The sequence below is a fragment of the Argopecten irradians genome, chromosome 15 (assembly GCF_041381155.1).
Source record: "Argopecten irradians isolate NY chromosome 15, Ai_NY, whole genome shotgun sequence".
Lineage (NCBI taxonomy): Eukaryota > Metazoa > Mollusca > Bivalvia > Pectinida > Pectinidae > Argopecten > Argopecten irradians.
This window is the reverse complement of record NC_091148.1, coordinates 3,655,633-3,670,498: the sequence shown is the minus strand read 5'-3', so window position 1 is coordinate 3,670,498 and position 14,866 is coordinate 3,655,633. Positions and strand designations below refer to the sequence as shown.

Here is a 14,866-nt window from a genome sequence, read left to right as displayed (position 1 = left end):
TTGCTTCTTATCGTCAATATATATATTTATTTTCAACACTCTCATGTTACCATTTGTACCTTACAAAAAAAGCGAGAGAGAAAACAAGTTTAAAAAAAATAATCAAACAAACAAAGTAGTGACAGATAAAACAGCAGTAAATATTTAAATGAATTAGTTCTCTTTATAAAAAAAACTGGAAGTGTGTCGCATCTAAAGGCAATCATAGTCATTCGGCCGGCCTCACGTCTTGTTTTTGCTGCAGGCTAAACATGTGTAGTACATATGTTCATAAAAGCGTGGAAGTAAGGTCACGTGATCTACCAAGTATCGGTATCAAAGTCATGTTGTAAATGACGGTAGAGAAAGTTTACATGACAAGAGAATCTCAAAAATGAAATCGCATAATCTACACTGTCAAATTTAAATTAGGTACATAATTATAACAAATAGTTCATCACCTTTTACTAGGCCATGGCCAATAGCCATCATGCTGCGTCTGCCTTCGTGCGCCGTCCGCCGAACGCCGTTAGTAAAATTTTCATTCAAATGACTTCTTTAAGATAACCAAAAGAAAGGCCCTGTGCTCTCTTATTGGGTCTGTAGCATTCTGACATGAAAGGATACCAGGTTTGCTAAAATGAACGACATTGACCTTTATTCAAGGCCACATTGTTCAAAAAGGTTGAAATCTTTAAAGGGACAATTCAGTCTAAGAGAACATTAATATTTGTATATATATCAGATAAAACAACTTCTAATGGAAATTACATCAGTCAGTGTTACTGTGATATGCCTGAAACGCCTATGGTGGTGACACGTGTGTGAAATATTCAAACTTCCTCGCTGTCCGCCATTACACACTGTGGTCGAACTTCTTGTATGCCAAACCCTGTCCCTTGCTCGTAAAGTAATGCAACTTTTGGCTAGAACTGCTCAAATCGCTCTGACAGTAGTGTGTTTACCTTATAAGGTGAATTGTCTTGCCTAAAAATCATTTTATCACCTTCTCAGTGGTTATGTAGTTCATTTGTTTAACGTGCGTGACTTTGGCTCGGGTATGGGTACAGAGTTAATATTGTACCTGCTTAATCGTGTTGATCAACGATTTGATATTTCAACGATATTAATTAAAATACTTAACAATGTTGTGGAATTTGTCAATGTTTTACGTTATATGTTTCATAAGAAATGTAGAACAATACATTTATGCTATAGTTTGCTTATTGGTTATGTAAAAGAATTAGCCTGAGTGAATTGTCTCTTTAAACATCTTCATGCCAATTAGTAAGACTTAGAAACGTAATATTGAGTTTATAGCGTGCTGGAATAAAGGGCTACTCATTTTGTTTAATTGACTGACTTTGACATTCATTCAAGGTCACAGTGGTCAAATAGGCTTGAATTTTAGTGTTAATGTACGATTTCATTAAATAATTCAAAATTTATTTTCCAAATTAATTCGCATTCTCAATGTCTCTATAGTGAGGTTACAATAACATTGGTTTCCGTTCATTTTTTCATTGAAGTATGTAGGGAAAACACATGTCAGTTAGAAATTAAAATCTCGTTTGAAAGCAAAGCACAGAAAATTATAAAGACGCATGACCTAGGACAAAGAAACCTCGGTTCGTGTTTCACTAGAACAAAATAGCATTGTCATTAAATGTATTTACGTTTGTACCAGGGAGTGTCATTATCAGTTTGATCAGATTTTACTGAAAAGAAATATTTTTCATTCAAAAATTTTATGAAATCAAAAGATTTCATTTGGATCGGGCAGCAGCTAATTAGGTACTCTCCAAAAAAGACAACACTGGTTTGTGTCACCTTTATGAAGAATGAGTGTCAACAACTGTAAATCCACTAATTTTTGCGTGCGATAAAATTGATATATTTTACAGGCGAGCAGAAATTTTGAATAAATCGCACAAAAAACTGTCCGGTATACCTACAGTAAAACCTTGTGATTCTAAATCGTGAAAATAATCACCGTGAAAACGTAGAGGGACAAGATAACATGAATTTAAGGGTTTTTTTTATACAGAAATCAAATTGCATATTTTATATTAAGCAAGATGTGGTTGTTTCTGTTCTTACCTGCAATATCAAATATTTTTTTCTATGAAAAAAATAGATATTTCCAATTAACAATTTGAAAAGAAAAAAAAGAAACTAGAGAATGGTGCATCGGCCGAGAATCGAAACTACCCGTGCGGCTTTACAAATTTACTTTTACTCCATCCAATTCTACAGAAACAATTTTGCTATTATAATCAAAATACTTCATGAAGAACCTTGCGTTATCCCGTGCTTTATATTGATGAAATGCATACTTAATAAATTGTTTAACCGTGAATTTGAAAAAACGTAAAATTGGTGCATTCCTTTCACCGAGCAACAACATGTTCCTCCTCTTAAAAATAAAAAATCTTGCCACGTTCAGTATAAAATTAACAAAGAAGCCGTTTACATGCTTCCATTTCTCGCCAAAACCCAAAATAATAAGACAGGCAGGCGAGAATTCTACCACTGAATCACCTATGCCTTAGTTCCCCCTTGTCATGTTTACGTATATGAAGAACTGAAGACTTTTACGTGCCGTCACGCTATATATGTCATATGGTATCTATTAAAACAAACGAAATAGAAGAAATAAAAACACCGTAAAAATGATAGATTTGATAAACAACAATAACATTCTATGACAAATATTTTTCTACATAGCATTATAAATATTATTTGTTCAAGAAACCGGAAGGGTGCCACATTTTAAGCAGTCATAGGCCTCGGCCTCATGTCTTGCTTCGCTTCAATAAAAACATATTTTTATTGGTGAGCTTATAAGCGATGTTGTAAGATCAACACGAAAGTTGTCATGACAAAAGAAACTGATAAAATCAAATTGCATTATCTACTGTTATCTTTTAACTGTAATTTTAAATGAATGATTCTATGAACAAAATAAATATTTAAAATTGAACCCGGGCCACCCGCGTGGAAGGGGAGAATTCTCCCACTGAACCACCGATGCCTTATTGCATGTCTGACATTTTTAGTTACATCATGTTATATGGAAACCTTTTTTAAAACAAACAAATTACGAAAATTAAAAACAAACATAGTTATAAAAATTGTGTGATAACTATTTTTTCTCAATAAACGTAGTAAATATAATATTTTCAAGAAGTTTGTCACGTTTTAACAGTCACCTGTCGGCTTTGGATCTTTGCCGCTTCAGAAAATCATATATTTAATGAGTGACCCTAAAAGGTGTAAGGTGTTAGGACCTACACAGTTACCTTAATCAAGGTTAAGTGGTATATTCAAATGACAGTAGAAAGTTTAAATGATAAGAGAAACTGCCAAAATGAAATTGAATTATCTATTCCAGGAAATCCAATTTACGAACATTCAATTGTTTAAGTATAAGAATGATTATCTTATCATCATTGATTATTTATTTATCTCCTGTTAATGGAAAATCATATAATGGTAACAATTGAATTGAAATAACGCTTTACTCTATGAGCAAATGCACGGAAAGGTGAAATATTAACAAAAAATTGGTATAATGATAGTTCAGGGAAAACTGCACAAATATCTGATGTTCTGAGGCCAAGCACCATAAAGCTTTCCCAGACAGATTTTTTACTCAAGTCTATGTAAAATCATATACTTGAGTAAAACATCTGTCTGAGAATAGTGTTATGGTTCCTTGCCCTAAGCCTGTTATAGAAAATGTCGATGGAAAAATTGAAACAATTTTGCAAGACACATAAAAAAGTTAGAAAACCAATGGAAGCAAACGTGACGCCTGCACACCAAGCGTTCATAAAAATATATCTATTTTTCACGAAAAATGTTTAAAGACATGACAAAAGCAACACAAAATAGTTGAAAAATTTGAATTTCAAGCAATTCTTATCACCTAAAAAGGATTCAAATAGACAGTGTCTGGTGTCAGATCGTTTTGTAACCTTGATGTCACAGACATTTATTTTATTTTATTTGAAACATCAACACGTGCAAAATCGACTTATAGTTAATAAATGCATTCCAACTGATATCTTTATATGACAGTTTTGCAGTCTTCGATGCTTCATACATGCCAGATATAATTCAATATTTACATCCACTTGCCAATTCTACTATATAAGCTAACCAATGCAAAGTGGAGCCAATGCGGATATAACTACATGTAACACCCATAACATGATTATTATGACGTTACGAATGTTGATATGGTAATGTCAAATGATAAACATCAAAATGCCTGTTCCACTTTGTGGAGTATCTCATCATTGATAAACATTTTTCTTGATCTAACTTATACAATATTAAAGATACTCCACCACTGACAAATGGTATTTTTTCACCATTAAACCCAGAAGCAGACGATTTAGTATTTTTCTTCAGTTACAAAAGTAACTTACTTTACACCGGTACCACCATTGAAAAGTTTGAGCTTCTAATTTTACTTCAAATTTAAAATATTAAAAATGATTAATTGCATCCCGAAAAAAATCCGTGGCACTATATCCTATATGGAGTGAAACACTGATTGCGCATGCACCAAAGGCGAAATAGATTATTACATAATATTTTTTTGTGTTAATTAGGCACATATATACACGATTGAACACCAATTATTGTTCAAATGATGAATATCATTTATGCTCTGTCAGCGGTGGAGCATCTTTAATGCAGAGACTGTCTTATGTGACTTTTCAAGGGACCATCATAAAAAAGTCATATAAGACAGGGAGTCACTTAAGGCAGTCCAAGATCATCCGCAACATCACTGTACAAAAATCTGTCTTTAATTGTCTGTAAATTTATTCTTCGTTATAAATATATCAATTACCTGATTTTTTGAAAATAAATAAAAAAATAATAATAAAAAAATAAAACAAAAATGAAAAATTGCAGACATGCATTAATGTTTGATTTTAAGCTGTGTTCAAGAAAAAAATTATATCTGGAGGGGGTTTATTTTGGGTTAAAAATCTCTTTTTTTTTTTTTTTTTTTTTTTGCAATTAAAAAATATATGTGTGTGTCATGGTTTTTCAGGCTTACAAAAAAATACAAAAATCACACTTGTCTGAAATTAACCATTGCAAAACAATTGCAGATGTTGTGTAAATTAAAAAAACATTACTACTGTATAGTAGAGGTAACATTTTAAAACCTGGGCTTTATTTTGCTGAATTTTACAAATCAACTGTACACTGCTCCTAAATGGCGGCCATTACAGAAGCCCAAGTCGTGTGCATTTGTTTTTACAAGAATTTTGGGTGTTATGAGAAATGCTTGAAGAAAATATAGGGTTTGTTTCTGACTTTGAGATGGCAGTTATAATGATTGTTTACTCATATCAAAGAACGAAATTATGTTTGGTCATAAAAGCCATGTACAAAACAAGAAGAGAGTCACCCACGCCAAGCCATAGGATGATACGGTAGGCAAAATAAAACATGCCGATTTCTTTAACGTGTTTAGTTATTAATTGTCAATGTTTACCATTGTGTAGTATGGAGAAATATCTGAATGATATTTAGCCTATTTGATAGTTTAAGACCAAATTTTGTGGAAAAAAAACGATCTTTCATGATCCGTCAAAACTGGTTACACAGTAATGTACTCTTATCGTAGCCAACAGTCAATGTTTAGTTCGATGTTCACACCTCTTTCTCGATCAAAATTATGGCCCCGGGCGAATGAAAAGTCGCTCAAGACAGACTCTTAATGATGTGTGGGTTGTAAAATCATGGTCGCTTGTCACGTAAGACAGGTAGTCGTTGAAAACAGACACATTATATAGCAAAATACGTTGGGGGGTCTCAAGTAAAGTCACATAAGACAGGGAGTCGCTACGTACAGGGGGTCGCTCAGACAGTCTCGACTGTATATATACACGATTGAACACCAATTATTGTTCAAATGATGAATATCATTTATGCTCTGTCGGCGATGGAGCATCTTTAATGCAGAGACCCCCAAAACGTGTTAATAATGTAAACATAAGAATTAAACTATCTTACTATGGAAACTATGGTGTACATACTTAGCAGGTGCCAGAGCTATGCAGACAATCATCTTATAATGCGCTAGCGCGCATTATTCTGAATGAATGCCCTCTCTGAAATCATCATTAGGAAGACAGTTCAATGCTTAAATATTTGCTCCAGCTTAATTTTATAAATGTTTTTCTCCAAATTAAAAATATATATACCTTTCCTTTCCAAAAATGGTGGGATGTTATATCGTAATATTATGATATATATTAATCCGAGACAAACTGCTGAATTGGCGAAATTCTGTGGATATATACATCCCTGGACTATCCCATAACAAATTTATGATTCGGGGTACGACAACAGATGATACAGGTAATTTGGGTCATCTATTTGCATCAAAAGAACAGTATTACGACACACTATACACATGTATGGTTTTGAAGTTAGGCGTCGCTTTCTATTCTCAAATGAAGTCTTCGTATGCTTGCGATTAGTCAGGTTTGTTTCTACCAATCTGAATTCAGTTTTACTATGATATGATATAGTCCAGGGGCGTATCTAGCGATAATGATAGTAACCCCTGTAATATTGAGGATTAAAAAGCCATGGCGAAGACGTTTTTCTCATCTTTTAATATTTTCCATCCATATTACGATTTGTCTCGATAAGTCAAAATGTCAAACAAAAATCCACGTAAATCCACTACTTCGTCCACTCGAATTAGAGTAAAAGCTTTTAAAAATGGTTATATATATTTTTCTCGTGATTTTATGGATATTGGTTTTCATACAGACGTTCTAGAAATCGTAGACACGTAGACACCAATACATCCGAAGTTCGGAAAACGTAAGTGGAAATTAAATTAGACAATGCTGTTTCTCATAAACTTTTGTCAAGATGATGAAGATACCGAAATATAATTAAAATATATCATCAGACGATGTTTTGTTGCCTCGTGTGAACGTTACATGACGCATAGCCGCAGATTTCTATCTAAAGGCGAACGCCAATATCACAAAGAAAACCACTTTAACTCGTGTTTCTCTTCCTAGCCTACAAATCAATTTATAGGGACAATATAAAGTAATGAATTCTGCGATATAGCCACGAAGCAAAATGTTATATGAAACTATTGCTCTACATCCTTGAAGAAAAATAGAAAATAGAAACAAATATTGACAAATCTTACGGTAGTTTTAATGATTTTGTTGAAATTTCTGATCGTATACGATCATGCGGGTACGCTCTATAAAATCCCGCTTCAGATTCTCTTCAAGCATATAAAAGCAGCCAAATGTCACCCGAGGTACTTTTCTTAAAGATGCTCCACCGCTGACAAATGGTATTTTTTCACTATCAAAAACAGGAGCAGACGATTTAGTATTTTTCTTCAGCTACAAAAGTTACTTACTTTACACCATTACCACCATTGGAAAGTTTGAGCTTTTAATTTTACTTCAAATTAAAATTACAAAAGAAATAATTGATTGCATCCCGAAAAAAATCCGTTGCACTATATTCTATATGGAATTAAGTACTGATTGCGCATACACCGATTGCAAAATAAATTATTTTATATTATTTTTTTCGTTAATTAGACACATATATACACGATTAAACACCAATATTGTTCAAGTGATGAATATCACTTATGCTCTGTCGGCGGTGGAGCATCTTTAAACAGGAACATGCATCTGAGAAGGTAAATACACTACTGTTAGAGCATCTACACTATCACTAGATATAATGCACTTTACCTAACTAGAAGACGCTACTACCAACATATAATGACAGCGGCGAGCGAAATATTACAAGCGTTGTTATACTCAATATCACAATCTAATTAAAATTAGACTTGTGATTCCGCTCCGTTACCATGATCTACGATACCACCAATCCTCATCGTCCATACTGTAGCGTATCGTAGAGCAACGCAGTAGGGCGGAATCCAAAAGTCTAATTATGCTTAGATTGCCCGATATCATGATCCAGAAATATAATTTCCAATGTGAAAGGTTGTTGATGTATCTATATTTGCTATAACAGTTGATTATGATTGCTGCTGAATTCACTGATGTTATATCCATTATCGTGTCATTGTATAATATAAGACTCTTTCATATGTAGATATGAAGGATAGGGATATTCTACCCGAGGGCCAAAAAATGTAAAATCTGAGGGTTTTATAACATTTTGTGATCCCGAGGTAAGCTATGCAATACAGCTTCAGGCGACATGAATGTAAAATGTATTGCCCTGGGCCAGCCGGTATTACACGTGTAGGTATGAGAGAAAAGTATATTGCCCTGGACCAGCCAGTATTTCACGTGTATTTATGAGAGAAAAGACGTCTCTTTAGCGACAACTGATACGAAGTAATATTCCAAGGCATCTGCAGTCATAATTTCTCCTGAACTGCTTTAGATTTACTTTATCTGGATATATCGAAAGCAATATTAGTCACTAGAATTTCGCGGATGAGAGCGGCTGTTCTTTTGTGATCCATTGCAGTACATAACCAAATCCTAACTACCCAAATGACAGCCAGGGCCACCTAAGATCCTTCGTGTCTTCATCAGATAGAAATAAAAAGATTTCACATAGACAAAATATCATTACAAAATTTGGGGCTTTTTACGCAAATTAATTTCCATTTTTCACATATTGGATGGTTGACTGGCCACCAGTCTCTAGAATATTAAAAAAAAATCACTAAAATTTGGCTGGATTATGTTTGTTTCTACTGATTCTATTTGAAAACTAGGGGGAGATAATCTAGTAAAGAATTCTGCTGGGAAAGTCTTATCAGCAACTTAGGGTCTGGTGGCCAGCCTATTTGGATGGATATAATCTGTCTCTGATGAATCAAGGAAATTTCTGAGAGAGAGAGAGAGAGAGAAAAACGCTTTTGTTTTTTAATATATCATAGAGGATATTGGTGCTTAAACAGTTATCATTTTGTCTATGAAATGAAGATATGCATTAAATGGTTTATATTCTATATTTTGCACATCATATATCGCTATAGTTTCCTCACATCATGATGAGAAGCGAGCGCTGTAGCCGACATTGTTACAACATATAGAATATTATTGATATATATTGGGCTATCGACATTTTATCACATATACAATGTACTCCTTCATATCCCTGTAGTAATATGATGGAGTGTGTTATTAATGTAATGGATTAGTTTATCTCTTGATAGCGAACATTCAGTAGAAAGACGACTAATGGCATATTTTTCCTATCTATATTTCTTTTTTACAAGGATTTTTCATGTCCATATATATTTTTTCGCCTTTTCCTATCTAATTTTCTTTTTTACAAGGATTTTCCATGACATTCCTCTGTAGTTAGAATATCTACGAGAAAGCCTCTGTCCTCTAGCGGAAACACATCAAAGAGATAGTGTATATAACTCTTAGTTCAGTTCCTGTTTAATGGTTAGCGTAAGGGAAATGGGGGACTAATGGTTTTCCTATGTCCGAATAACAATATGACTGAATAAAATTTGCCTTCGCTATCACGTTGCAGCGACACAGCTCTTTAAAATGGACGAGCGTTTTCACTATTACACTATGACTTAAAGTATGGCGTTGGAATTGAACTCTTGGAGTTCCACTTTTATATGGCCATTTATTGGTCAATGGGTTGGTTGACTGAATCAGTTTTATCAGAAGTCATGGTCTTTTAAGGACGACCTGCCGTGTAGGTGATGAGTTACGTGTATGCCATGCTTGTGTGTTTTGACTGCAGTATAAGTGTGACTCGTTTTGATAGTGTAACTCTTGCCCTTTGTGTAGTGCTATCGCACGGAAACATTCAGCCGGGCAAACCAGTTGTCACACTCCCGTTATACTGGGCGCCAAGCAGGAGAGGGAACCATTTTTATAGATTGTGGTGTGTCTTGAGCGAGCAGAGCCTTTCTCATATGGGCGAGCTCTAATGGCCAAAAGTGAGTTGGTTTCAGGTGGCATGTTAGGAAGAATAGCGAAGGTGTACTGACAAAGTCTGGGTTCTAAGTTTTCAAATTCTTTATTCAGTTTTTCTTGATTGTCAGCAGCTCTGTCCTGAGACAGAGTAAAAAACTGTAAACAGAAACAAACATAGTATTACCCTACAGTAGCGTGTAACACATGTTTTCAGTCGACGCTGAATTAAGCTATAGCTAGGTAAACAACGCGGCATAGTAATACGAATGTAAATAACACAATTAGAGATAATATCTTATAGAGTATCATTCACAATCACAGTTTGTATTTACCCTTTAGACTATTAAGGACTCTGTTGTAATTCTGTCCAAAACATGACGTTTCTCTTTCCCAGTTCTTTTTCGTGCGGTCGATAATAAAAGACCACTTCCGGAACCGGACTCCGTAATGGGTATTCCGGAATTTAAATTTATTACAAAAGGGTGAGACACGACACTCCCCACCTGATTGCGAATAGCAATCACCACTATACTACAATAATACACCATAAAAGAAGGTAAGCAAGACTTAACAGTTATGGAAAGCGCGATAAACAAGTAAGTTTGAAGTCACAATTGTATCCTCACAACACTCTTGATGATGATAATAGGTCAATTTAAAGTCACTCGCTAAGAATCAGTACCAGATCCGTAACTGAGCGGACGTAGCAGGAGGTGGTTCCATCCCTGGTGACCTTCACCTTTACCTTTCGGACAAGGTTATCCTCTCCACTGAAGGTGTCGACGACTCTGGACACAGACCAGTCGTTCCTAGGTGTGTTTTTGTCTTTAATCAGAACGATGTCACCAGTTTTGACATTTTGGCGTTCAGACTGCCACTTTTTGCGTCCCTGTAGTGATTGTAGGTATTCCTTTTGCCAACGCGACCAGAAGGAATTGGCTAGGACCTGGACATGTTTCCATTGGGCCTTATACATGTCGCGGATTCCCAGGTCCTGAAAAGGCTCTTCCACTCTACCAGTTTTCTTCGTAAGGAGGACAGAAGGGCTGAGTATCTGAGGAGCTTCGGAATCATTTGATACAGAGATGATAGGTCGTGAATTGAGAATGGCACATACTTCATACATTAACGTAGTTAGTACTTCGTGGGTCAGGTTCTTGTTGTTGTGATCCAACAGCATGGAGTCGAGAATACGCCTTGACAGGCCGATCATCCGTTCCCAGACTCCTCCCATGTGGGAGGAGTGGGGCGAATTAAACTTCCAGGTGATACCCCTGCGATATAAGAAATCCTTCACTGGGCCGTCTCCAACATTAATTGTATCTATCTTGAGGTCGTTGGTGCTTCCGACGAAGTTGGTACAAGAGTAAAGTTCTTGAACTTCTCCGCGAATAGAAACAAATCTCCTAAGAGCGTTGATAAAGGCCGATGTGGTCATGTCTTCGACAACTTTGATGTGGATTGCACGTGAAGCCAAGCACGTAAAGATGACGGCCCATCGTTTGGAATGAGCTAGGCCGCCTCTGGTCCTCCTCGAGGTGACTTGCCAGGGGCCGAAGACATCGAGGCCGACGAACGTGAAGGGCGCAGATGGAGTGACACGTGCCAATGGTAAGTCCGACATCTTTTGATACAGAAGTTGGCCTCTGAGCTTACGGCATTTTACGCAATGGTGGATAATCGAGTTTACAAGACGTCGACATCCGACGATCCAAAATCCGGCTGCACGCACAGCGCCCTCCGTAAGATGCCGACCTTGGTGTTCGGTGGCTGCATGGAAGTATCGAACAATGAGCATGCCCACGTGGCTTTTACCAGGAATGATAATGGGGTTCAGTTCATTTTGATTCGAAATATCCTTTAGTCGGTTCAGTCTTCCTCCAACTCTCTTGACACCGTTTGAATCAATGTATGGTGAAAGCGAAATGATGGGACTGTCACGTCTCAGTTTTTCTTCCCTAGTAAGTTGCATGAAATCGTCCATATAGAAATCCTTTTGAGTTTCCATAATGATCAAGCTCTTGGCCTGGTGAAAAGGGACGGAATCCCTGTAATCCCGATTATTATTCGTATGTTGAGTGCTGTTCGGATTCGTTTTCTTACTGAAAGATCTAGCGACGTGTTTGAGGATAGATATGCTACGTATCAGCGATATCCAGTCGGAGAATTTCTCAAACCGATGCGAGCCGAGGTTGGTGGCTGGCTTCTCCGAAGTATTTGTTTTCACAACCTGAACCAGGGGCCTGATTTCTTTGTCAGAATCCTCGTTGACCAATTCGTGCTCCTCCGGGTTTTCTTTCACGAGATTAGAAAGTGTCAAGAATGGAGGACCTTTCAGCCAGACACTCTCTTGAATTTTCGTTGACGGAATGGAACGTGTACCCTGATCGGCAGGATTCTGGTCGGTGCTTATGTACAGCCACTGTTCTGGTGTAGTGATCCTTCTGATCCGTTCAACCCTGTTAGCAACGTAGACGTAGAATCTTCTTGTTGTGTTAGCGATGTACCCAAGGACCACCCTGCTATCGGAGTACAACTTAACCTCGTCGAACTCGATTTCGGAGTTGTCCAACACAGTTTGCAGGATTTGAGTGGCAAGGACGGCCGCGCACAATTCAAGGCGAGGTATGGTATGTCCTTCCATTGGAGCAACCTTAGCTTTTCCTAATACATGAGAAATATGAATCTTGTCCTCGTAGTCGAAAGTTCTGAGATACGCTAAGCGATAGCTTCGACAGAGGCATCAGAGAATATGTGCAGTTCCTTTCTGACCTCGCTGCGAGGATTGTCAGCGCACGTGCGTGGAATACGAACGCCTTCCAACTCGCGCAAAGATTCCCTCCAGGTCTCCCATTCACCCTTCGACTCGTGAGGTAGGGGGTCGTCCCAGGCCAAGTCCTTGGCGTTCATCAACTTCCTGAGGAATAGTTTGCCGCGGATGATGACAGAGGACAGGAAGCCAAGGGGATCATAAAGGCTGTTGACTGTGGATAGGACGCCTCGTTTAGTGAATGGTTTTTCCTCGGCAGAGACTTTAAACGTGAATTCATCAGAGACGATATCCCAGTATATTCCCAGACTTCTTTGAAGCGGGGGTGATTCAGAGTCGAAGTTCAAGTCCTGTAGGTCTTGGGCTAGATCGTCTGAAGGAAAGGCGTCCATGACCATGCGAGAGTTTGACGATATTTTGTGAAGTCGGAGATTGCCTCCCTGAAGGAGGGATTTCTGTGTTCATTTCAGGAGGTCGATCGCTGATTCGGCATCAGGACGGGACGATAGGCCATCATCAACGTAAAAATTGTTGTTGACGAATTCATAAAACGTCCTCACCATATCTGTCCTTGTTGATTTCAACTGATTTCCGAAGGCCAAACGTTGCTATGGCCGGGGAGGGGGCGTTGCCAAATGTATGTACCTTCATCCGGTATTCAGTGAGTGGTTTGTCTGGGTCATTTTCAGAATGTCAGAGAAACCGAAGAAAGTTCCTGTGTTCTTCCGTAACAAAGAAACAGTGAAACATTTGTTGAATGTCTGCTACAAAGGCCACTCTTTCCTTGCGAAAACGAATGAGAATACCGAGAAGGCTGTTGGTGAGGTCAGGTCCTGTGAGAAGAGCACTGTTGAGGGAGACGCCTTGGTATGTGGCCGAGGAGTCAAATACAACGCGAATCTGTGATGTCTTCTTCTTATGGTATACTCCAAATATGGGTAGATACCATTGTTCCAATGAGTTCGAAATAGGTGGCGCTATCTCTGCATGACCACGATCCAACATGTTCTTCATGAACAAACAAAATTGTTCCTTTTTTTCTTGGTTCCTTCTTAGGTTTCGAGTCAAGGATTTGGCTCTGTCCATAGCTTGTGACTTGTTGTTCGGAAGGAGCTGTCCGTTGCGGCGAAAAGGGAGTGGGGCTTCCCAGTTTCCGTTTTTTATTTCTTTTCATTTTTCCTTCCATGATTTCCATAAATTCTCTATCTTCGACGGAAAGGCCAGGCTTGTCGTCGTCTGGAGTCCTACGAAAGACCGAGTCATTTACGTGGAGTGAGTTTGTGCATGGCGCGAGGATTGTAGGACGACCCTTTCCGAGTATTTGAGTTTTACTAACTTGGACGAAGTTCGGATCATGGGTGATCCCTAAGCAGACTTCTCCGATGACAACCCATCCTAGATTTAGTCTTTGGGCAAATGGGGTGCCTTTGGGACCCAGACGCTGATCTAATACGTGATGGGCTTCAATGAGGTCACGGCCTATAAGCAGCATGATTTCTGTCCCGTCTTGGAGTTGCGGGATATCCTTTGATATGTCTCTTAAGTGATCATGATACCAAGTGACTTCTGGGGTTGGTATCTCATCCCGGGCATTAGGAATCTCGTTACATTCAATCAGAGTAGGTAGGTTCATGTTTGCTGAACCATCCATGGATTCGATCATGTAGCGAGATGCCCTGCGTCCAGAAGTAACGAATTGACCGGAACAGGATGAGATCACATATTCTGATTCACAACCGCATTCCTGGAATGTTTCAAAGAAGCTTGTGGTAGCTAGCGACCTGTTACTTTGATCGTCTATAATAACATATAGGAGGATTTGGCGTTCTGGAGATTCTTTGGGGTAGACTCTAGCAAGAACCGTCTTTGCGCATGACTTTCCGTTTTTGTTTTTACCGCACAACTGTGTACATTTGGCATTAACATCTGATGAAATATCCTTGCTTGGTAGATCCTCCCCACCATGGTCGCTCACGATGTTGGATACGGAAGGTTGCCCTTTAGTAGTCGTGCTAGTTGGGCTAGAAACGTGCAGGGCAGTACAGTGCGAAGTACTTTTACAGCGGGAACAGAGCACAGATTTTTCTTTGCAATCTTTCGCAATAGGTCTATTTGCCTTGCAACACCGAAAACAGATACCCTTTTCCTTCATAAACTGGCG

The 14,866-nt window shown here is 38.0% G+C and overlaps 1 protein-coding gene across 1 annotated transcript; it reads right to left on the bottom strand.

The window, feature by feature from the left end:
* Positions 1–9,845: 9,845 nt before the first annotated feature.
* LOC138309626 (uncharacterized) lies at positions 9,846–12,579 on the bottom strand. Its single transcript, XM_069250848.1, has 2 exons — positions 10,618–12,579; positions 9,846–10,091 (listed from the first exon to the last, which is right to left on the bottom strand). Exons 1-2 carry the CDS (start codon positions 12,577–12,579, stop codon positions 9,846–9,848), a joined length of 2,208 nt encoding a protein of 735 aa, XP_069106949.1.
* Positions 12,580–14,866: the final 2,287 nt, after the last annotated feature.